This window comes from Cariama cristata, unplaced genomic scaffold, assembly GCF_000690535.1.
Source record: "Cariama cristata isolate BGI_N322 unplaced genomic scaffold, ASM69053v1 scaffold6879, whole genome shotgun sequence".
Taxonomy (NCBI): domain Eukaryota; kingdom Metazoa; phylum Chordata; class Aves; order Cariamiformes; family Cariamidae; genus Cariama; species Cariama cristata.
The window spans coordinates 46-25,568 of record NW_009633946.1 but is presented as its reverse complement, the minus strand read 5'-3'; the positions used below and the strand labels follow the sequence as shown (position 1 = coordinate 25,568).

General features: G+C 39.0%; 2 protein-coding genes across 2 annotated transcripts; one reads left to right on the top strand and one right to left on the bottom strand.

Annotated features, from left to right (window-relative positions):
• Nucleotides 1-2,440: 2,440 nt before the first annotated feature.
• TDG (thymine-DNA glycosylase) lies at nucleotides 2,441-10,202 on the top strand (the record flags this gene model as incomplete). Its single annotated transcript, XM_009706963.1, has 9 exons — nucleotides 2,441-2,589; nucleotides 4,640-4,869; nucleotides 5,379-5,448; nucleotides 6,842-6,977; nucleotides 7,057-7,139; nucleotides 7,224-7,318; nucleotides 8,860-9,031; nucleotides 9,324-9,452; nucleotides 9,570-10,202. Coding segments are annotated over 9 exons (1,201 nt in total), but the record flags the coding sequence as incomplete, so codon positions are not given.
• Nucleotides 10,203-12,028: 1,826 nt separating this feature from the next.
• Nucleotides 12,029-24,978, bottom strand: GLT8D2 (glycosyltransferase 8 domain containing 2). The gene is made up of 9 exons (XM_009706962.1): nucleotides 24,938-24,978; nucleotides 24,392-24,487; nucleotides 23,011-23,179; nucleotides 21,299-21,416; nucleotides 18,956-19,040; nucleotides 15,319-15,431; nucleotides 14,467-14,633; nucleotides 13,350-13,462; nucleotides 12,029-12,490 (listed from the first exon to the last, which is right to left on the bottom strand). Exons 1-9 carry the CDS (start codon nucleotides 24,954-24,956, stop codon nucleotides 12,318-12,320), a joined length of 1,053 nt encoding a protein of 350 aa, XP_009705264.1. The 5' UTR covers nucleotides 24,957-24,978; the 3' UTR covers nucleotides 12,029-12,317.
• Nucleotides 24,979-25,523: the final 545 nt, after the last annotated feature.

Sequence of the window (25,523 nt, the reverse complement as noted above, 5' to 3'; positions counted from 1 at the left end):
GTGAAGGGGCGTCGGGGTTTGTTGGGGCTGCAGTGGGGACGGGGCTCGCTGTGTATTAAGAAACACATGCGTGTGCATGCATATGGTGGGGGCCTGTGTGTGGAGAGGCGGATTTGAAAATTATTTGATTTTGTTCCAGTGGACGTGTCTTTTTCTCTTCTCACGTTTGTTTTTCTTTCATTTTTACCATGAACTGAAGGGGGAGGGGTTAAATCACTACCTTTTCCTCGTGGAACTGAAAATATATATGTTAATGTTCTGTGATGTATACATCAGTAACAAATAATTGTGTTTCTGAACCTATACAAGAAAAATGACCTAAAAAATGTGTATCAAGCTTAGAGGTAGGGGTAAAAGCTATGTGGTTAGAGGATTTGTCTGTGATACGGTGCAAACTTTCCTCTGTTTAAAGGGGATTTTATTCCCTTTACAAGAAGGAGAATTTATATATACGTAAAATAAGAAGGCATGTATTACAAGAAGACATCTAGTCTTCGGTTAGATGCTTTCACATCTCTCTTACTCTCTTCTTTTGCTCTGTATAATTAGGCATTTATTACACTATGAACTGGACTCTACATGTCTCAGTTGTGTTTCCCAATAAAAATCTGAAGATCAGTTTTGTTTGGTTCAGTAACTGCACAAGTATTTTTTTATAAAATGGAACTCTTCCAGCAGGGGGATTGAGGTGTTTACTGTACTCTGAAAGTCTCTTGTGACTTTGTTAGGCAACTTGCCTGGGAATCTGACAGACCTACACTCAAATTTATTCTCCTTGATTCAGGGCAGCTATTTGGTTCAAAATCAGTGGCCTGATCACAAGACTGAAGGCTATTCTGGCATAAATCTGATTTACGGTGGGACTCCTAAATATTCTTAAATACCCATTGCATAATAGAGAATGGTGCCTTCTTTTGAGATATTTAGAATCAGAGAATTGTTTAGGTTGGAAAAGAGCTTTGAGATCATAGAGTCCGACTGTTAACCTAATACTGCCAAGCCCACCACTAAGCCCTTAGGGATGCTAAGCACCACATCTACATGTCATTTAAATACTTCTAGGCGTGGTGACTCTGCCACTTCCCTGGGCAGCCTGTTCCAATGCTTGACAACCCTTTCGGTGAAGAAATTTTCCCTAATATCCAATCTAAACCTCCCCTGGCACAACTTGAGGCCATTTTCTTTTGTCCTATTGCTCGTTACTTGGGAGAAGAGGCCAACTCCCACCTCCCTACCCCCTCCTTTCAGGTCGTTGTAGAGAGTGATAAGGTCTCCCCTCAGCCTCCTTTTCTCCAGGCTAAACAACTCCAGTTCCTGCAGCTGCTCCCCATCAGACTTGTTCTCCAGGCCCTTCACCAGCTTCGTTGCCCTTCTCTGGACTCGCTCCAACACCTCCATGGCTTTCTTGTAGTGAAGAGCCCAAAACTGGACACAGCACTCATGCAGCCTCACCAGTGCTGAGTACAGGGGGACGATCACTGCCCTGGTCCTGCTGGCTACACTATTTCTGACACAAGCCAGGATGCCATTGGCTTTCTTGGCTAAATACCTATATATCTAAAAATTATTTGGTGTTTTTATGAATAGCTTTGAGATTATAAAATTATTTCCTGAAAATTTACTGTTCACAAAATCTTTTCTGTGTATTTGTATGGCAGTAGAATCTGTGGACAAGAAGGTGGCTGTGTGGGTAGAAGGGAATGACAGTATGAAGCAGAATTTTGTGTTGGGGTGTGAGGACTGTATGTGACTAATAAATGAGTGGAGCAAAAGAGCTGTATATGGAAACATGTCTTTGTACATGGAAGGAGACTGGATCTGTGTGTGTGAACACTTCCATGTAGAATAAGTGCAATATTTGTGTTGAGATCCAGTGTGCGATAACTGGACATCTGCCATGCAATTTGTTAAAGCTGTTTAATAATCTGCATAGTAACTGATGCTGTGTGTATTCATAATGCTTTGTGGCCCAGAATGATTCATCTATTCTGTGTCATATCAGATAAAGTAACTGATGTAACATTAAGAAAATCTAAAACTTGAGAAACTTGAAGTCCAAAGACTTTTAACTCACTTGTGTTGTAAATTGTTGGTATGTTTGATAGACAGTTTGCTTTGGTAATGTGTGTTACAGAGTGTTTTTTCAGAAAAAAAGGGAAAAGCTCTATGCTTCACTTACACATGTTGTGTTTCTTCCACAGTATAATAATCACAAGAGGACTGTACTGTTAACATTGGGTTTAACATCACCCAATACAGCTAATCAGTCCCACTGCTTAGTGGATTTGTATAATTTACTGCCTTGTTAATAGAGTCATCGGAGAATCTAAGTGCAGTACGTGCCAGTCTTGATAAAGATTGATGTTTACAGTCTATTTGGTACATCACTAAATTTCTACATTGTTGATAAATTATGTCTCCTTTTTTCTCCCTTTCTAAGATACTACGCGTATCTTCAGCAAGCTCAAGCATTTTACACATTTCCGTTCCATCAGATGATGACTGCAGCTCCTAACATGGAAATCATGACTGAGCAGCCAACTCTAGAGGGCATTCCAGAGCCAAACATTGCTCAGGAGCCTCCGAAAGGTAATTTGACTGGGCTGTGCTAAGTGAGCTAAAACATTAGTAATCGATTGGGGAAAAAAATTATTGGTCTTAAACTGCTTCTTTGAAGCTGTTGGATTTCGTTTTCTTGATGCTCTTGGAGGAAGTATAGATTATTTGTATTCTTTAAGTGACCTTTTTTGCCAGACAATTAAGAAGTAAACCCAGGTGTTAGTATTCACATTGTGCAGTCTCACAAAATTATCTTGTTCCAGGAAAAGCAGATTTTTATTTCAATAGATAAATGTATTTTTAGCTGATTTCATGGGTTTTAATATTATGTTAGAGAAGTTTTAAAGTCTGAGTTCTAAATTTTTTTTTTTAATTTCTGCAAGAGAAGTACAGTATAATACGGTTTATTCAAAATATTTTTGTTTAAATTGTGGTTTAGTGTGTTGTAGTAATCACAAATAGCAAATTGCTTATATACACTAGGGATTGTTTGGTTTTAGTGAGGCTTATTTAAATAAATACAAACAATGCTGGAAAGTGTACTGTAACCAACACAAGTTTTGTACTTTATGCACTTGTACGTTGCCTTTCTTTTTCCACACTAGGATTTTGTATGCTCTACACTTTACAATAACCGTGCCAAGAAAAGATCCCTTGTGCTGTTACTCTGCCTGCTCTTTACCACATAAAAAAAAGCAGTGATCTCTGCCATGCTTGAATTCTGATTCTATAGCAAATATTCACACACTGAATTTTGCTTTGCCTTTGGTATTTAGATATAGGTCAGAGCTCTCTGTACCAAGGTGACCTATCAGCCAATTCATGCAATGACATTGCTTTTTTAAGTGCATCCTTTGATAAGCTGCTTTTTTTTTCTTTTCTTTTTCTTTAGTTATGATGCATGGCCAGATGAAACCATAGCAAGAAAACCTCCAGTTTAAAATAGTTGCGACTGCTCAATTCATTCACAGTATTAATGACTACAGTTAGGATGCATCTCAAGTGTTATGTAGTTAGGCTTCTTTGGCAGCTTTCTTATTGGATAACATGATGTCACCATGAGCACGCTGTTTGACTGCACTTTCAAGTATTTTTGGACGACTGTAATCTTCTGTTGTGAAGCTGTTCCCTCATATTTTTGCAAGATTTACCAAATGTGTGTGACATTTACAGGAGCATATATGAAAGGCAAAGATTTGGAGTCCAGCTACCTGCTGTGATGAAAAAAATAAAATTTCTAGGATTATCTTCTGAACAATGCCAGGGCAGCCTTTCATCTTTCATGATAGTATCTGGTTGGTAGGTACCTGATCAGCATGAAAATTAAGACAACATTATCCTGCTTTGTTTGAAATAACTCTGACTGCTCTGAGTTGGATACATCTGTGGTATTTTGCTGTCACATGAAAAACCTCCTAACTCTTCAAGGGGTGGGAAAGAAAAGCTGCTTGTGTGCCTGGCCAAGTCTGTGCCTTTCTAGTCTCTCCTTCATTGTAACTAGATTATCACTTGAGTAACGTGACTTACAGTTTTCCTAAGCAGTTGTTCCAGTGATGTGGTGGGAATTTCACATGACTTTTGTCCTCCTTTTTGTTTGCACTCAGCTTTCTTACAAGAACAGCCCAAAAAAGTTTGCATACTTAGGGCAGTGCCCTGGTACCCACTGTATTTATTTCTTATCTGAGAGAGATTTTAATCTAGAATTTACTGTCCGATTCCTTGGAACCTAAGTTTTGATGTCTTGGCATATCCTCCAAAAGAAATGAAACTTGTTTCCAGAGGATTGTTGCATACAGCATGTAAACAGCATAACCTAGTCATGAGGTTATTCTTGGTTTGTATCCTAAGTCAATGTAGTTGCCTGTGAGTAGTGTGTGTGTCTGTGGTACAGAGATACCTAAGTTAGCTCTGCGTTTAGTCTGCAAAACCGAGATTCATCTGATAATTGTTTAAGTTAATGAATTTTGAAGGTAAATTTATCTCATTTCTTTTTGCATCCATACATTTAGCTCTGTCTTTTTGAATATCCACACTGCAACATTAGAAATGTAGGAAAAGAGATATTTGCTGTGTGTTTCAGAAGTTAAAAAAGGCGGAAGGAAAAGAAAAGCCAAAGCAACTGAGCCAAAGCAACCCAAAAAGCCTGCTGCTAAAAAAGAAAAATCAGCCAAGTCAAAAGGCAAACAAGAAAAAATCACAGATACTTTTAAAGTCAAAAGAAAAGTGGACCGTTTTAATGGTGTTTCTGAAGCTGAACTTCTGACCAAGACTTTACCTGATATTTTGACCTTTGATCTGGACATTGTAATAGTAAGTAACTCACAGTTACAAGATGAGGTAGAAAAGTGAGTAGTCTGTACTCACTCGTTATGATTTACATTCCTTCTGCTTACTTACCTATATTGCTTATATGGCAAGATCTTGCAAGATAAAGTATATAAACTGTTTCCTGTGTGTAGAGCTGCTTTGCATTTTCTGTTAAAAATCATACAGATAACATAGTTCTAATTTCTGAGAAAACTCAGGCTTATGTATAATACATAGTCATGAGAGACCGTTACTTGACACTTTATTTACTGGAAGCGCTACACCAGTGTCTGTAAAACACACTGTGAGCTGCTCTTTTGACATTGCACCATCTAAATGAGACACTGCTATAAAATTGTCGATTTTTTTAAGTAACGAAGGTACCATTAACACAATTTTATTTATTGTCAGTAACTTAAAGAGAATTGAATAAGCATCCTTACTGTAACTTGATTAAATTCCTGACTAGCAAGCCATGTTCTCATTGTTAAAATGGACTGGTATCTTTGCAGATTGGCATAAACCCTGGCTTGATGGCAGCTTACAAAGGACATCATTACCCTGGACCTGGAAACCATTTTTGTACGTTTTTGTTTTTCTTTCTTCTTACAGAATTTGCAGAACTTTGTTAGAACTTGTGGCATTTTAATTATAAACTGTTTGGGGTTTTGTTTTTTGCTTTTTGTTTGGTTTTTTTTTTGGATGCAGAGAGCGATTTTGCTTTTAACCATCCAAGAGTGATTTAAATCCCATAACTACTTCTGTCAAATACTGTACATAAAAAGTAATAAAAGAGGAATAATCGGTGACTTTCAATGCAGGTTTAGAATTGTCATGTAAACACAGTATTGCCAAATAACTTCTTGGCGTATTAGTGTGCAACATAAGGAATAAAAATTAAATCTCTAGTACTTGAGTTATCAAGGGTAAGTCAATAGGCATCAATTTCTGATATAAAATAAAACTACACACATTTTCCCCAAAATGCATTTCATCAAGCCCTCTTCTGTTTGCGTTTATTCATCTCTTCTAAACAAGCTTTCTAACTGATAAAAAAAGCAAAAACCATTGCCATTTCCCAGCAGGCATATGCATCTAACATAGCTGATTCTTCAGACAGATATTTTTTTCTAGGTGTTTTTCCATTTTAAGTAACGTTTTCTGCATCATGTTCTCCTAAATTAAGACCATACCTGAACTCTGTTGAAATACTCTGTTTTGTGTACTCGGCGCCATTGCGGCTGTGCTAGCAGGGAGCTCCACGTGGGCTAATTTGCAGCCCTGTGATACTCCTGCCAAAATACTTCTGGTATCCAGCAGACTTCTGAGTCAGGCTTGGGTAGTCCTCTAGTGTTCTGCAGACCGGCCAGACTAACAGCCTCCTGTACTGAGAGGCAGACCAGATATGCATGCTCTGACAAATCCACGTGTTTGTAACCTTCCCAAATCATTAGGAGCTAGCTGTGGTTAACTTGTGCTTAAGAGATTGCAAGTGCACGTCACCCAAACTATACTTCTGTACACTAAATATGAATGTAACATGTCAACGGGTTCTGTCAGAGAGGCCCGGTGCAGGGAGAAGCGATGGCAAGGTTGTAAAAGCAAGCTGACACATTGTATTTGCTGCATTGTTTCCCACAAAATCTGTATTGATCACAGTCACTCCCTGCTTAAATGAATCGCAAAACCTAAAGCTCTGTACTGAACTTTCAGAATAAGACTGCTTTCCGTACAGAGGATCATGGTGAGGTATTCTTGTTTTTCACTAGGGATTTTGAATCCTCTTGCAGTAGATAAAGTAATTTTGGCTATTTTAAACTTTTCTGGATAGGGCAATAGTCTTCCCAAATTAACTGATGCTCTGTTAACATAGATTCTTCCTTTAGCATTCCAGTACTCTGATAGTCGAGGGAGTTTTTTGGGTTTGTTTTCTTTTCCTTAGAAAAAGACAAATGCATATCTTCCTGCTTCGCAGGGAAGTGTCTGTTCATGTCTGGTCTAAGTAATGAACAGCTGAACCATATGGATGACCACACCTTGCCACATAAATATGGGATTGGATTTACAAATATGGTTGAAAGGACAACACCTGGAAGCAAAGACCTCTCCAGGTAGGATAACAAGGGGGGGTATCATGCTTATTAATGAATTAATAGTTGTGATTGTAATTTCGAGTACTTTCTCTTTTAGCAAAGAGTTTCGGGAAGGAGGGAGAATTCTGATGCAGAAGTTACAAAAGTATAAACCTCGTATAGCAGCTTTCAATGGAAAATGTGAGAACCTTGACTTTTAAGTGAACTTGTTCTGTCAGTAGGGGGTTTTTTCGGTCCACTTATCCTATCTTCTTTTCATTTTAGGTATTTATGAAATTTTTAGTAAAGAAGTTTTTGGAATAAAAGTTAAGAACTTGGAATTTGGACTGCAGCCACACAAGGTGCCAGATACAGAAACTGTAAGTGTTGTTACTGAGAAACAAAAACAGGACACTCCATTTTGGTTATTTCAAAACTAACAAAGTCTCAAGACTTGCACACACTTGTGATAACATCAAAATTCACCTGAAGTGTAAGAGCTGTGAAAGGCTTTTACTTAAATAGAGGAAAGGGAATAGTGCAATTTTTCAGGCAGATCTTTAATGCAGCTTCTTAAGACTTGCAGACTTGATTTGTGAAATGGTGTATTATGGTTAGCAGGTTAGTGCATTCTCTGAGGACTTTCTAAAATATGAATAAAACATACGTGCTTTTAGGATAACTGTCATCTACTTTCATCAGATTCTCTGTGTCCGATTCCCTGTCTGTTTGTATTACTGAATTTTGATACCAGTGCTAGTAGTGCCACAGTGGGGGCGGGAGGGGAAATAGTAAGTCCATCGTTGTGCTGTTACACACTACAGCTACAGCTTTACTGGATCTGGGCATGCCCAAGCACTTCCATCAGCCTCAGTCTTCTTAAGCTGTGCAGCTTGAGATTAAATTGGACACTTAAGATGAAACAAACAGTTTGAGGCAGAGTGCGTTAGTCATAGACATCTGGTCCTGGAAAATATCTCAAGAGACCAGCGATGTATCAAACCTAAGCAAATAGGTTTGTTTAACCTGTCCTTATCAACAGGTTAAGGCAAAGGCAATTGCATTACCTGCTGAGGTAGCTTATTCCAAAGCTTCATTACCTTGTCAGTTCACAAGTTTGGGTTGTTTTTATTTCTATCCCAAATTACTAGTGCTGCAAGTTTAAGGTCAGTTTAAGCTGTCCTTCTCTAAAGGTGAAGTGTTGCCATCAGAGCCTGAAGAACCATTGGTGATAAAGTGCTTGCTTCTTACATAGCTCTTAAAGACTTCCACAGTAGGTGTATTTGTAAGAAAGATAAATAGTCCTCTTTACTAGTACTTGTTTATAAAGACTGTATTGGATACAGTTTCTTTTTCCTGAACTAACTTTATGTCTTTAGTTAGGGCTGTTGGCAGAGATAGAGTTGCTGAAGTTGGCTTCAACCACACTAACTCCAGTTTCAAACCCTGGCACCTGTGATGCAGACACAGTTGGCCAAGAAGCCAGGCTAGTTAACGTGTGATGCACCCTCGCTGGTTTGGGGTGTTTGCATGCTGTCACGTACTCCTCTCTGCACTTTGTGGCTCAGAGCTCTGCTTGCTCAGGGAGTTGTGGAGTGTGCTCCACTCTCCGGCACACACCTGTAAATTGTACTTCTTCTAACACACACTGGTACTACTTCTCCTGCAGCACATAAACAACTGGTGAAAATTGTCCTCACTTCAGCAGCTAATAATTGGCCCCTGTCTTCAGGGCAAGACATCTAGCTGGCCAAGAAAAATTAGAGACTCCTGTCCTCTTCCACAACCACCTGTGGCATTAGTTGAAGTTTGTATAAAGGTTTAAACAGTGAGCTTAACTGCTGAGTTAATCTCAATGCACTAAATACTAACTCATAGCTCAGGGACCAGTAATGCTGTCTTTCTTGCTTTTTGTCTCAAGCTCTGCTACGTTATGCCATCATCCAGTGCAAGATGTGCTCAGTTTCCTCGTGCACAAGATAAAGTTCATTATTACATAAAACTGAAAGACTTACGGGATCAACTGAAAGGCATCGCACCAAACACAGAGGTGCAGGAGGTGCAGTACACATTTGACTTGCAACTTGCACAAGGTATAGTGGTTATTTTGTTAATCCTTTGTTAACATGTGGTGTACAACACAACTAGCAATTTCCCAAGCAAAAAGAAATCAAGAATTTGGGGGGGGGGAGGTGTGCCATCTTCTGTAAACTGTGTGGTGCAGATTTAAGGATTCTACTCTTTTTATTACGGTCTTAACTATCTAAGGGGAGCAGGGATTATCGTGTAGCATGTGTGGCTGTTTCTTCAAGTGTTCTCTGATAAAAACGCTCTTTGATCATTTTTATTCTGAATATTAATACTTGAGGTCTTCTCTTTCGGCAGAGGATGCTAAAAAGATGGCTGTCAAAGAAGAAAAATATGATCCAGGTTACGAAGCAGCGTATGGAGGAGCTTACTGTGATCGTGCACCGTATGAAAGTGAACAGTGCAATTTCTCTTCAAATGGAACTGGTAAAGTGCAGCACTTGGGGCATTCAGTCTGTAAAGCGTTACTTGTGAACAAATACTTGGTGGCATCAACTGCATTTTAACAAACGTATGTTATTATTTTGTTGTTTGTTTTGGCAGCAAGCAATCCACAGTACTGCGAGGGGTCATCCTTCGGTGAAGTTCCTAATGGACAATGGATGACACAGTCCTTTGCAGACCAGATTCCAGAGTTCAGTGCTGGTATGACACGGGAAGAGGAGGGAAGCAGCGCCTAAGAGCCATTTCTTCTCGGCTATGCATACATGCTGCAGTTTTAATGCAGTGATCAAGATTGGTACCTCGGTTCTCCAACTGAAGCATTTTAGTAGTATTTTATCTCCCCTAGTTATTTTATGATAGTCCCAACGTAAGTGTGTGGTAGGCTCAAATCAATGAACTAGATAATTTTAAGGAACTGTCCAAACTTTTTTAAAAAAAGTTAGCCCTTTTTTGTATATGAGTTTTATATTTAATGTATACCATTTCTTGCAGTTTTTGACAAATTGCTTTCTCATTTGTGATGATTCCTTTGGGGCGTTAATTTTATTCCATACATCGTAATGTAGTAGTAACAGCAGCAGTACACTTTTTACTGATGCCTCAATATTTGGATATGTCATAATCCTTTTATATCCAGAGGGGAAAATGGGAAGTGTACCCTTATTTTACATGAAGTGGTGTTTTTAATCATGCACAGTTAAGCAAATTGTGCTTTTTAAGTCTGCCTTTTACCTTCGTAAAACGTGCAGAAAGTTGTGTTCTGCAGCTGTGAGTACTGAGTATTTTCTGGATGGGAAGAGAGAGCTCTGTCCATTTAGTGGTTGGACCATATTCAGGATTAAGGGAGTGGAGACATCATCTCAAGTCACAACACTGGGGTGGAAAACTTGTGTCGCACAGGACAGGGCCTAAATATTCCAGCTGAGCTGTCTTATGGTAAGGTGTCCCTACCATTCTATCTCTTTCCCCCTTAAATTCCAAGGTAAGGAACTGGAATTCCTTCTAAAAACAAACAAACAAAAAAACCCAACAATGGTGGTTCTTGAATTCTGTGGCATTTAAACTCTCAGTCATATCTGTGTGATTTGTCTCTCCACCTGACCTTTAGCAGGAGCCAACCCCTTTGAACAGGTTACCTTGCAGGGAATGGAAAGACCACATTCCCCGTAGAAATCATGTACAGCTACGTTATTTATATCGGGTACAATTAGCACAGGGTGAAAGAGGTTTGCGATTTAGCAGTTTTTAACATTCAGTTCTCTTTGATCTGTAAGACTTTGGAGAGTGTTCTCTTTATTCCTCTTAGAAGTGAAAAATACTAAGTGAAATATAAGGGCAGCTGTTTCATGAATAAGAAGTCAGCTGTAGAAACTACAGCTCTCTTCTGAGAAATGTGCTTGAACGATACACATTTTTGGCCAATATTAGTGACTGAGAAAGAAATGAGATTCCATCCTTGTGCCTAACCCTCTTCTTCTTTCCCTCTTTGACCATGTGAGGAAGAGATGAAGTAAAAGCAATAAGCTGATCAAAACATTAAAGTTTTGATGATCTTATGACAGTAGGTGCTTCACATACTTGACAAATAGATACAAACAGTATCTCCACAATCCATGCTAGTCAGAGATTCCTGTACTGGTGTGTTTTATCCTTTCCTCACAGCCAGTGACGGGTGCCATGCGTTGAGTGTAACTGTAGTTAGTGTAGATTCTAATCCTGCTGTAACAGCTCTCACTGAGATCACACACTGTCAGCTTGTTGTGAGGCAGGCATGATGTTTACAGTTTCTTCCCAAATTATGTGGCTTAATTCTGAGCGTCTTAAATCAAGAAAGTGTGCATTATGATTCTGATTGTGTTTATTAGCTTCAGCATAAAGCTGTTTGGTATATTGTCAAAAAGGTATAGGACTTGTCTTGTCTGTTATTTAAATTGTACTGTATCATGTATCGCTGTTTACATGGATGTTTTCCTGCAGGTGCTCAAAGTATCTTGCATCAGGGATTTGTTACAATTCAATTTTATTTTTCAACAAAATTAGAAGCATGTAATTAGCACTGCTGAGTATGTAGCACAGTAGGATAAAACTACTGTAAGGTGCTCTATCCTGTTTGATTGGAAGGGAAAGATCTCTTTAACGGAGTCACCTGCTAGGTTACCTAGGTATAAAATACAGTTAAGCGTACAACGACCGTTGCACTAAATGTTGCAATTCTAGGTGCACTCCCTCAGAACTGGTGCTCTTTTCATTACAGTAAAAGAAAAGTTCTTAATCTGTCTTAAATCTATCAATGTTTCACAATAAAATCAGGAATTGTATTGCAGCGTCTTGGAATGTGCGTTTGGTAGCGGGGGTCTAAATGCGCTACAAGATACTTCATACGCAGAAACACTGCAGAGTCGCCATGCAACAGAACACTACTCGTTAAAATGCTCTGTAAGTTTTCATTCTGGGCTGTTTAATGTGGGCTAGACAACTAACAACGCCTCGTATGTAATGCTGCAAGTAGTTCCTGCGTAGATTTTTCTACCAGCAGACAGTGGAGTTGTCTTTATAAAGACCTTACATTAAAACACACTGTCTCGCACAGAATTTCACCTCTGTAAACGTTTAATGAAAACATGTAATTGTCAAGTAAACTTGCTTCCTCACCTTACATGAAAGTCAAGATAACCTGAACTGTGTCACTGTCACTCCAGCCATAAGCACACAAACCTGATGGTTGTTTATTCATATATTTAACAAATACTTAGTTTTCTAAAATCAGTTAATTATACAATATGTTGCATCTCAAAGTATTACATACTACAAAACATAGTGTATGGATGCATTTAAGTGGTTTCAGTATCAGCTATCGGGACGAGTTAATTTGAACTTCCCTGATGGGTCAGGAATAAACCAGGTTTCCCAGAGATCAGTGTGAACACTGGGATAGGCCCAAGGTTTGTATCTTCCATTCCAATGAAGTAATTTAGCTTCTTGAAGAAAATGCTCTGAGTAGCGGGTATCAGGACTCCAACCTGCATGGGTAGGTTAAAAAAAAAAAAAAAAAAAATTAAAGTCCAGTTTTTAAGAATGGAAGACACAATAAAGTGAGGGTTGTTTTTTTTTTTTTCCCTAAGAAGTCTGATTAGTATGGTTTCGCCTGCTAATAGACAGCTAGTTGTACAATAGAGGAGCTTTTTTTCAGCTTCATGCCTCTAATGCTGCATCAGCAAAAAATCTCAGCAAGTTTCCTCTCTCTTAACACTTTTAACATCTTGGCACAGCCGAGGTTAATAAACAATAAAAACCCCACCCTTTTTACTATTCATTTTACTATACCAGCTAAGCCATTAGCTTTTTCCCAGGATAATTCAGCATTCCCAGGTGAAAGTTAATTACATCTTTGGAATGTTGAACAGACAAACGCTGCCAGGCGTCCCATCTTCTTCCACTATGCCTACTAAAAGAATGTCTGATTTTTTTCAGTCTCTCACTACATTCAGATCTTTCATATATTCTGTCCATAGTTTATGACAATATAGGTTAGCTGGTCTTCAAACATGTAACTTTGTCCTTGGTATTTGTTTTCTTCCTTTTTTAATCGAATTTAATGACTATTAGGGTTTGGGGTTTTTTTGCAGGGGTGCAACTATTTTGTTTGCTTGACACATTAAGATACTTGCGGAATGACACCTGTGGGGACACCCCCCCCATTCTGCCCTGCCCTGCAGAACACAGGACTGATGAGTGGTGGGGGAAGCAGGGGTTACAGACTGCGGATGTGAGGCATAAAGTCATGCATTGAGGTAGAGTAACATAAGGCCCTATACTGGCATCTTACAAACTGCTCACTTTATTTAGTTCCAACTGCGAACAGTGGGAAGTTAAACTTACCAAGATGCCTTATGTGCCACATAGGATTAATAGTGGAATACTTGCGGTGAAATACAATCAGCATTGGTGAGGTTGCCACGCCTCCCGCAAGGGTGCTGCTGTAGAGGTTTTCCCTGCAAAAGGGGGGGGGGGGGGGGGGTAAAAACACCCACAAACTTTTCAAAACCTCACTCAAAGAATCCAGTACAAAAGGCAGAAAAAAGTAAGTATTCTGGCAAAATTCAACTGCTAAGCAATTAATTTCAAAATCCAGCTAAAATGAACACGAACAGGTTATTAAAGTATAAAATCAACTTTCTAGATAAAATTTGCAGTGATATTCATGGAGGTTTTGTCAAACTCTTAAAAAGCACAGCAATAGCTTGTCAGGATTTGTTACCTAAGCAGAGTAAGAGAAATTTGGCTTTTCATTCTTTCACATGCTTATTGTGTATCTCCCCTCTGTTCATTTCTGAAACTAAAAAGTAATGGACATAGTCCAATAGCACGAGCTATTCAGTTTGTTTAGCCTTACTAAATTTAAATTTAACCCTTTGCAGAGAAAGAAAACAGATGTCAAGTTTGCAAATACAGGTTAACAGTGAACTAACATAAAAAACAAACAGCAGTTGTTTTACCGTGTCATGACTTATTCATAGTCAATGCCAAAAAGATCTCTTTCGTGTCAAATTTCATTCATCTATAGCAAAAGAAGTGTTTTCTATTGGTATGTAAGAAATATGGTGTCCAGTTACAGTTTGTCTGACGTTACAATAGGGGAGACCCCACACAAACAAGGAAACATTCCTCCTTCTTTAAGCCAGACTCAGGAAGGGAAGATCCTAAGTGGCTTGATCCCAAGTGAGGCTGGTCACCCAAAACAAGAACCACATGTTCTCAGTGTCCCTCAGGATTAAGTGTGGTTTGTGATTAAACACGAAACTAAAATTCCAGATGCCCATTTCCTGGTACACAATTGGTCAGATGTAAGCAGATGGAAATTCTGGAACATGAGTGACTTCACTTGCTGAGATCTCAAAGAAAGACTGCTTGGAGTTAAAAACATTTTAAGAGCTTTTAAACAGACAATAAAACTGTAAACTGAGTATTAAAAGTGCAAAGCTAGATTCCTACATACTCGACATTTCTTTGCATCCACTTTTCCAACTGCTTTGTAATCCGTTGACGTTTCCATTCAGTCATGTTAGCAACAATTACTCCAGGATTAAAGGAGCAGGTGCTGGGGCTGATGCCAAGATCTCTAATTGCTTGCCTTCTGTAGTCCAGGAATCCCATGTACGTGTTCTAAGAAATTTTAAGAAAAAAAAAGTATGTTTATCCCCTATGAATCTCTATGAAGATAAATGTAAATGCATCTCTCCACCACTCACGTGGAGACTAAATATGCATTCCGAAAGCGGAGTTTGTAGATGATGGTTACCTGGCTTGATTTCCACATGACACAAGGCTGAAAGGCAGGATACTTCCAGCTACTGACTTACTTTTTCCACAGCATTGTTCCACGCGAGTTTGATAAGGCTCTTCTCTCACCACATGTTTGTCTTTCTGTAGCTTACTCTAAATGAGGTAGCATCACGCCTGTACAGCTGTAATGCTAGAGGGACTCACTGACAATTCTGGGGAAGTCAGCTCAGGAATTAGCCCTTAAACTTGTTTTCCTAAGTTTCATTCCCAATTTGAGTAATACAAATATCATATATTCTGACTTTATAAGATGTTCCATACGTGCTCATGATCTACTGATAGCAAAATACCAAGAATCCAAAAAACAATAGATATTTAAATTATTACAGGAATCAACTCTGCATAGCATTGCAGTTACTATAAAAAGTAGTTCTTAATTACCTGTAAAATCATTACAAAGCTGGCAAAAAAAAAAAATTACTTTCACTTTGAGGAAAATGTATAAAATCATCTTACATTTGTGGGTAAATACATTTGTTATTAGAACTCCAAAATGGCATCTTACCTGCATCCCTACGCTTCTAACCATTTCATGTGTAGAAGGCAGATCACAATCATCTGAAAAAGCCGCAGCATGCCCAGGAGCTAACTTGGTATCGTAGAGTTCCTGGATGTCACCTGATTACAGAAAGGTCAAAAGCATAACAAGAAACCTACTACACAGCCACAGAGTTGATATCTGAGAACAGAAGTTACCCTATGTTTCTTACAAACACGCCAATTTGAGGGGGTAGCACAGACAGTAATGAAGGCTGAATTTTGTTATATAGGCCAATTTTCAAATTTGAGTCCAGTACCTGGATGGCTAAGGTCTGTCTTTAGATATTATCATCAGTATTCAATACGTCCATATTCTGGTCTGAACGTCCAAAATCAGCTACAGCAGAAGACAATTATGCCATTAAGAAACCTGGTTACAAAGTTCTGCATTCACAGAGCTTGCCTTTGGAAAGGGAGGGCACACGCAATTTTACGGAGCCTCTTCAAGTCCTACAAAAGGGCCACTTCAATCTCTTGCACAGAGCAGGTTTTCCCTGGTGTTATTGTGTTTATAGCTCCTAGTAAGATACCTGGACTCCCAGCACTGGCCAGTTGAAATGTGCCTGTCACACTTTACCATCCCTGCCAGCTTCACAGACCTCTCAATTCCTTCCCGGTAGAGGGAAATGATGTAACGCATGGCATCTCACTCATCACCTAACTAGCAGGTACCCACGATTTGCCAGAACAATTTCAGGACAGGTGAGCAGCACAGCGCTGCCACAGCATTTGAGTGAGTCTGCACCCAAACCCCCCACAGCTACCAGGGCAGGGGTCAGTCACAGGTAAGATGATTTATCTTGGAAGGCCACATATGGGCCAGTAGCCTGAGATGAGCTCATTAAAAGTCTAACCAAAAACATGCCCCATACTTCAATCCCTGGAAATAATACTTCTGAAATAAGCAGAGATTATTTGTCTGAACTCATCAGCTGTTTGGAAAACTGGGTTTAGGATTCATGTCCCACCAAGAAACAGAATTTTAATTAATGGGACACTTCATTGTTGAAGAGTAACATGCCTTGTTAAGTATCTTCTGGTTCTAAATAACTTTTGCATTTCAAAAGAAAAGTAGAAAAAGAAAAAAAAAATCAAACCAAACAATTCTGGGCTGACACCCCAAGTTCAGTATGTTTCATTCTTACTGTTTTGCAGAAAACAAAAAACCAACACATAAACGATCCCAAAGTTAAACCCCAAAAACCCCATTCACTCCTTAACCCGTAAGAAGTCTCACTCACTCCCACTGCAGTGACATCTGACAGAGAGCAGTCTCACATTACAGCTAGGGTATGGGGAGCGGCTGACACCACGGGCTCCCTCCCTCCACCCCACTCCCACATGTCCATCTTTATTCCCCTTTTCTGGGCCCTGTGATTGCGTGGCGCAAGGATGAGCAAGATAAGCTGGCTGAAGCAAAATAAAAAAAAAATAGATTAAAAAAAAAAGTTTTGGGATTTTTTTTTTCTTTGGTACTTTTAGTCTTCTGCCAGGTCAACCAGCTGAATCAGCTTATTCTGCAGCTGCATGACTGTAGATGGGACACAAGTAACAGGAGCTGCCTGGGGACAGGAGAGGCCACTTCCGTCAGCAGCAGCCTACCATGAGCTGTAACGTTAAACCTTTATCCTGCGGCTCCAGAAACACCATCAGCTGACATAAGCTGACACCCCTGATGAAAGAGAAAGCCCTGCCTCCCCTCTTCTCCTACCCACACTGCCCTGACTCCTACCAGGGAACTAATTTAGGCCGCAAGTAATCACATTTCTGGTGAACATCTGAGCAGGTGCAAGGAGGGATGCAGGGGAAGTGGTGGGCTCAGCTTAAAGTGCTCATGAAACTGGAGTGTAAATGAAGACTTTAAGAACCTTTCAAAGAGTTAAATATCGCTGTTGCCCACTGATGACAGACAGAACACAACCAAAAATCAGAGATAACCACTGGAAACACACATATTGAAGAACTGTGATACGATGTCTATGGCAAATGAAAATGAGACAGGCAGAGCAAATTAATCATATTTTACAAAGCAGCTAATAGCGGCCCCTTTAAGTGCAGATGTTCTGAAACCTGCCACTAAAGAGACAACACTATAAAAAGGTGCAGAGAAGCAGTGGAGAACAAAATGACACTTTTGTCACATGTAAATTCACTGATCTTAATGTTCTTACAGCACAGATTAATTTAGGCCAAAAATTTTATTATAGTTACACTCAGTCCTTTCCAAAGGAAATTTTCATCAGAACATCCCTTTAATGTTTAACAAGGACAGGTAAACTGGTTTTGTTGTCCCTGTGTACTGGGCCTGGCTACGAGAGAGTTAATTTTCTTCATAGCAGCTCATATGGTGCTGTGGTTTAGATTTTTGACCAAAACGGTACTGATACCACACTAATGTTCTAGCTTTTGCTGAACAGTGTTTGCACAGCACCAAGAAACCGCCTGTTTCTCACTCTGCTCCCTCACTGAATAGATCAGGGGGTGCACAATAGGCTGGGAGGGGACACAACCAGGCAGATGACCCCAACTGACCAAAGAGATATTCCATACCATGTCATGTCATGCTCAGCAATAAAAGGGGCAGGAGGGGGTCTGGGGGGGGTTAGCCAGCTTTTGCTCGGTGGGCATCCCTCTACCCACCAGAAGTGGTGAGTGATTGCCTTCACATCTCTTGTTTTGTTTTTTTCCTCTCTTCTTCTACTTATCCTTCACTTATTAAACAATTATTTGTTGGTTTGTTTTATCTTGATCCTCAAGTTTTCTTGCTTTTATTCTTCATTTCCTCTTACCCCATCCCACTCGGGGTGGGGATGCGAGGGAAGTGAGTGAGCGTCTGTGTGGTGCTTAGCTGCCCACCAGGGTTAAACCACAACACTCTGATTTAAAAATGTCATAAAATAACAAGAAAACAATATGATAAACCAAAGGAGGACAACAACTCTACAGAGGAAAAAAAAGTATACTGGGAAACAGAAGAGGAAGAAAAAAATCAATTAATCTTTTAAAAAAAATAACTGTTCCTCTACTTAAGATTTCTTTGTATGAAAAAAAAAATATTTCAGGATTTGAATGTCTTCTAACTGCTCCCATTTGTCTAGGAACTCTGAAATCTTTGCTCACAATTCTGGAAATTGCTATGGATCCTGAGCTGAAGATGCTTAAAATCATCTTTTGAGTGTTTGGAATTTTAACCTTCTTATTTGAGTAAATTCCTGTTCCTGTCAAGAACAGCAATTCTGGATGAGGAACTGGTAGCATTTGTGGGAATTCAAATACTAGCAGGAAATGCATGTCACATACTTACCAATAAATACTGCAGCACCTAAGTGAAATCCATGATACCTTTCAGCAATTGACTAGATTCAATTAAAATGAAACACATACATAAATTTTGATCAAAATCAACTATTCCAAAGATATATGAAGTTCTTCTTCAGACTTTCCTTTAAATAAACAAACAGATTATTTGTATTTCTCCTGAGTGCAACACTCCTATCGGCTGCCTCAGTTTCCATTATATCTCATATTTCCAAATGACTGTAAAAGCTGCAGTAATTTTGATTTTAATTCTTTTAGAAATGGCTTTTTGGATGGCAGCTTACCTTGAACAATGATATCATCATCCAAATATATTACTTTCTCATGCTTCTGGATAAGCAAAGGAAGATAAAATCGAACGAAGTTCAGCTATTAAACAGAAAAAAGATAAAGACTAAACGGTAAAGATGTTTAACGTAGTAGTCTCAAGCTTCTGTCTCTATTAATAAACAATTCATTTTAATTTCTCTCTTCACTGTGCACTAGCCAGTGATCATTTGCTTCTTCCCCCACAGCTTTACCAGTATCTTTACTAGTATCTTGAATCCATTTTATTATTTATCCCCATTTTATTTACTATGGTCCTAACCAAGCAGACCAAAACAGTCGCTTCTTCACAGAATCACTTTAGGTTGGAAGAGGCCTTTTGAGCTCATCTTGTCCAGTCGCTCTTCTCAAGTAGGGCTGACCTGAGCAGGCTGCCGGGGACCATGCCCAGTTGGGTTTTGAAGATGTCCACAAATGGAGACTCAACTCTGGGCAACCTGCTCCAGTGTTTGACAACCCTCACCATAAAAAAAAAAAAAAAGAATGTTTTTCTTGTGTCTAGAGGAAATGTCATGTATTTTAATTTGTGCCCATTGCCTCTTGTCCCTCCCCTCATGTATTTATGCACATTGGTAAGATCCTCCTGAGCCTTCTCTTCACCAGGCTGAACAGCCTCAGCTCTCTCAGCCTCATACAGAAGATGCTCCAGTCCCTTAATCATCTTTGCAGCCGTATGTTGGACTCACTCCAGTAAGTCCATATCTTTCTTGTGCTGGGGAGCTCAGAATTGGACACTACTCCAGATGCAGCCTCACCAGTGCTGAGTAAAGAGGAAGGATCACCTTCCTGGATCTGCAGGCAATGCTCTTCCTAATGCATCTTTACAGCACACATCATACAAAACACTGCAAATTTAATAGTGTCATCATGCCACTCTATAGGAATGATTTGATCGGTGGCACAGACGTGGGATAACAACTTCTACGATAGCAACGAAGAACACAGCAGAGGGAAAGGGGACTGAGAACATAAGAATCACCATACTCATTCAGACCATTTTACCCAGCACCTGCCTTCAGAGTGGTCCTAAGCAGATGCTCCATGAAAAATAAGAACAGAGCAAGCATACAGAAAAGTTGCTCCAGGTATTCTCCTAGCTTTCAGCTATTTTCAGCTCAAGGGATTTCCTGAACCAGATGTGATCTGTCTAAATATAAACTTCAGTCCTCACTGAATCCTTGTAAATTCTTACATTCACAAGACCTTTCAGCAAGGAAATTTAGAGGTTTAGTACTCATTGCATGAAAAACGTGCAACATTTCTTGTTTGTTCTGACTGTGACTCCTACTAATTTAATCTAATGGCCATTAATTCTTGTATTGGAAGGGACAGTGAGCAACCATCCCCCATTCAGTCCTCCATGCCACTCAGTTCTGAAGAGCTCTACTGTTTTCACAGTAGAAGTCCCATTTCCAGGCTGAACAGTTTTAACTCACTGATTCCTTGCATGAAATCTTTTCTATATATTACAGATTTCAAAGGCTCAGAGAAGGGCAGCAAGAATAAACATCCTGAACAGACCTGAACATTTTCTGGTGGTGCTACATCTTTTCCCGATAAGGGGACAAAGATTGCACATAGCATTTAGGATGAGGGAATGGATGGATTTGGATGAGGATGATTTAGGATGAGGATGGATTTGGGCTGAACAGTTTTAACTCACTGATTCCTTGCATGAAATCTTTTCTATATATTACAGATTTCAAAGGCTCAGAGAAGGGCAGCAAGAATAAACATCCTGAACAGACCTGAACATTTTCTGGTGGTGCTACATCTTTTCCCGATAAGGGGACAATGATTGCACATAGCATTTAGGATGAGGGAAAACTATGGATTTGTATTGTGGCATAATGATGTTCTCTATTTGGATCCTTACTCCTATCCCAATAATTTCTAACATCTGATTTGCCTGTTCTGACAGCCAATAATATTTAGATTAGCCTCTGAATTAAGCCTGGACATGAGCAGAATGCAGCCAACTCAGCATCAGGGAGGCACAAAGAACACTATTAGATCTTCCCACTAATAAACTGTGAATATATTCTTAAAGATACAACACATTCAAATTATCAAGTTTATGCCCCCAAATAATGAAGTCCCAGCAAGACAGACAAGTTACAAGGAGCTTGTTATAGCACACTCTTCCTTCTTCAGTGAGGGCGTAGCATTTATAGACCTGACGTGGCTTCTCTGGCTTACACACCCCCCTGTGTAATGGAACAGAGATCTAGGACATTTTAAAGCCTGTAATAAGTGCTAAAAAAACCTGAAATTTTATTCTGCGATGTTCATTTACTCACCGGCTGCAGCAGCTCAGGACGTGACGCATCTTGTCTGATTTTTCCTTTTAGTACCATAGGGTTGAATTCCACAACCTTAAATTTTATTTCTTTCAGTTTAGAATTTTCAATCCATTGTCTATGACAAAAAAGAAGTGATAAAAGAAATATTGAGTGTGTGGCAAGTACTTCCAGTATTAAATTCACAGACTCATAGGAGAATAAAAGACCTTGAAAGATCACTCAATCTATTCTATCCCAAGACAGAATCACTTATGTCTACAGCTACTGCACACAGACATTTGTTTAACCTGTTCTTAAAAAAAACAACACAAAAAAAACCAACAAAAGAAACAGCCCACACCACTGCCAAAAACAGAGATTCCACGTTGCCCAAACAACCCACGTTTCACCATCGCTAGCATTAAATGCTATTTTTCTGGGCTCTCTTGTTACAGTTAAAGACTATTTTTTCTTATCCTATCTACTGTGCTTTTAAAGCAGAGGTTAGTTTTCTCCCTTTTACAGTTTTACATCCTTCAAGATGACTGCCACATCACCTCCTAACTATATTTTCTTCAGATTAAACTAATTTTTTTTCATTATTTTGTCAGATTTCTTGATACCATTGCCTATTTTCTCCTCTGACCTAAATCCTTCCTGAAGGCACCAAAAACTAAACACCACACTTTTTCTGATGTGTTAATAGTGTCTGCAAGATCAGAAAAGGTTTCCTCACATCTCCCGTGGTCATATATGTCAACATGTATATCCACTATGATGGGTGCCTTTTTTTTTTTTTTTTTGAAGCAGTGTGGTCTGTCATCAGTCATAATTCTGCAGTTTTCCAAATGAGTGCTACCGAACTCCTGCTTCACCCTGAGCCAATACAATCAGCTATTCTCCCCTATATTACCTTGTCATTACCTCTACTGAATTTCACATTTTACAGTTTGTTTTTCCAATTCATCATGATTAGTTTGTTTTCAGTTCTTGTCCTCAATATATCTGCTGTCTCTTTCCCAGCTTCAGGCCAACTGCAGATTCATAAAGCACATTCTCCACTCTATTATCTACGCTACTGATGAACTGGATGAGAAAAACTCCCTGTGGAATGCCACTCATTACATCTTTTCACTTTGACACAAATTGTGGGTACACAGGCTACAGAAGTGCAGTAGCCAGAGGTGAGAACTGCTAAGAAATACGCTTTAATTTTGATTCACACCTTCCTCCTCTTTTAAACAATGTCTGCAAATTTTAACACCCAAACGTGCTTTCATTACAAGCTTTTTTGGGCCTCTATTTATAACCTTTAATACACCCTCTTAGCTGAAATTAGTTTTAAACAGCAAATTTTTCTACTCTGAAGCTTAAGACACAGTGGCAGATGGGAAGCAAGCGCAGTGCCACAAAGTGGGATTGTGACAAGTAAGCATGTATATACTTAACCTCACTACAGACTCTTCTGCAGCCGATCTACAAAAGGCAGAGGCGCCCAAGTATGGGCACAGTCTGGCTATTTCACATCCCTTTACACCAGAGAGTGCCTTGCGTAGGGCAAAACAGTCCTTTTTCCTACATGTAGAGAATCCTGGGGATTGCTACTAATAGCATTACTTAAATACAAGGGAGAAACATTTCCCTGAAAAGTCCTCCAAAGTCTACGCCTGTGCTAAGAAGAAAAACTTGGTCCTAACTATAGCATGAAACAAAACAAGGCTGGTACATACCGAATATGCGGGATGGTAGTCTTCAGTCCAACTATGTAGAACAAAACATTGGCCTCTGTGTTGCTGTAGATGCTACTGATTGCTGCTATAGCTCCACCCATTCTGCCCGCAGCAGCACAGATTACAACTGGGATTTCTTCTTCCATTTCCTCAGGACTCTCCAAATCAACTATAACAAAAAAAAACCTATGCATTATAATAGAAAAATAATAATCTCTTTATATCAGATCTGGGTCTCAGGAATGAGTATGTAGTTCCATAAGCAGTGGAATCGTATCACAATCACCCCGTTTCCTTACCACATCCTATACACATCTGCATCTGGCAAGGCACATAGCATGAGCTGTCGCTAATTCAGAACTACATGCAGGTTGACTGGACAGCTGGATGCCTCCAAATAGAATATCTAACAGAGTTCTTGGCATCTTCTACTCAGTAGGGGCACAATTCAGCCTGTCCTCCATGTAGCTGCTTATTCATATGAAACCTGAAGAAGTTTGAATACCTTTGAGACTTCCACTTCTCAGTTATATTTAGTACAAATTGAACAACAGGTTTAAAAATTACCAAAGGAAAGAGGCAAGTCGAAGACATGGTGCAATTGCATGAGCTTCACTTCTTTGGGAAGCAGGCTAGAAAGGAACAGTGCAAAAATTTGTACCAGCAGGAAGTTGCTGATGATAAAAGGAAAAAAAATCAAACCAATACTGAATCAGTTCATGTTACTGCTAAGGAAGATTTTTATCCCCGGCACCGACTAACTTACAGAACTTATATGGATATATTTATACTGGTTAAAACATAATCATTAAGCTCATAACAGCCTCCACAAAAATATACTGAAAAAAATGGTTTATACCAAGACAGAGTTTGTTTATCTTGGGAACAGCGAATAAGCTATCAGTATAAACATTTAATACCAGTCCAACCATATCAACCCAAGTGGGCCTCTGTCACTACAAAAATTCTAGCAAAAACTTCTGCTGTAAATTATGTCAAGATTTGATGATCTATCTGAAACGAATAGGTAGGCCAAGAATATTCCCAAATGGGCAAGCTATGATCAAAGTTTTTTACCACTCGAGAACTCCAATATTGTTCAGTACAAATAAGGATATAGTCCAGTTTCCATCACATCAGTGACATCTGGATAAAAGTTTGAATCAAAATGACAATTTTTAGTCATTACTACCGATCCCTACTATTTTATTCAAGTAATTCAAAAGCAAACAATTCTGCATCCCAGACCATATCGAACAGTGTGAGTAGCTCATCTACTGCAGGGCAAACAGGATTCAGTAAGACAAAAAGCACTGTTCAAATGAAGATATAAGGAACATAAAACAAGAACATAAATGAAACAGAAATACAAGTCATTTACCTGTTTCATTCTTTAATGCAGATGGCACTTGGTGAACTTTGTTATACAGAATGGCACACACAGTTAAGACAAGAAGTAACAGTAAAATCTGGTTAACTGAAACAAAAGGGAGAATTTGTGAACAATCAGTATAATAGCTAATTCCCAAGTATCTTTTTTTTAAAAAATCCAATTTGCAACCAGTACATATCATAACCTGTATTTGCTGTGTTTATCAAATTCTCCTTTCTCTTATTATTTAAGCAAGCTAAAAATCTTATGTTAAAAAAGTAATAGTATCTGTCCCCCATTACAATAATTTCCAACTATCTGATTTTCATGGATAATTTACTCACTAAATCATTAAGGTCCCAATATATATGGGCTATCCATACTAGGAAATTCACACGTTTCTGAATTTTACCAAGAGCCTAGAACTTCCTCTTCTTGGCTAGTTTGTTGTCTGTTTATCATCTCAGGACTTCGTGAGTTAAATGCATGAGAAATTGTATCTGACATTTCTGTCCTCTTAAAAATATAATTTCAAATGTTTTTAATCTCTCTTACTTTTCTTTAAAAGAGCCATGTGTCCTGTTGGATGAGAACTGTGATCTGCGGTAAAATAAAAATTAAAAGAAATTAAAAAAAGATAGAGAAAATCATTAATACCAGCAATTAATACTAGTTATTTCAGAGACAAGCTTTTGCATCATTGAATTTCACTGAACTCTATCTTTGTAAATAACTTTTTTTGAACAAATAACTAATATTCTGCATTAGAACTAATATATATTTTAATTTAAGTTACTAATAGGTTGAAAAAAACAGCATTTTAATAAATTCCATCCAATCACCTACATCATGAATAAGATTTTTTTAACACATTTTAAAGTAATGTGCAAAGAAGTATTAAAACACCCACCAATGCAATTTGTAAATACAGAATCACAGAATCGATTTGGTTGGAAGAGACTTCTGGGATCATGGAGCCCAACCGTTGCCCTGACACCACCATGTCAACTAGACCATGGAACTAAGTGCCACATCCAGTTTTTTCTCAAACACCTCCAGGGATGGTGACTCCACCACCTCCCTCAGCACGCTGTTCCAATGCCTAACAACCCTTTCTGTGAAGAAATGCCTCCTCATTTCT

Bases quoted from the DNA above. Each gene is read 5' to 3' on its own strand.
- GLT8D2 (XM_009706962.1), bottom strand. The intron at 15,432-18,955 runs GTAAGCTGCCAT...TTCTGTAATCAG, and splicing joins TGATGATATCATTGTTCAAG to GTGACATCCAGGAACTCTAC. The intron at 13,463-14,466 runs GTATGTAGGAAT...CCCCTTTTGCAG, and splicing joins TGGATGCAAAGAAATGTCGA to GGAAAACCTCTACAGCAGCA.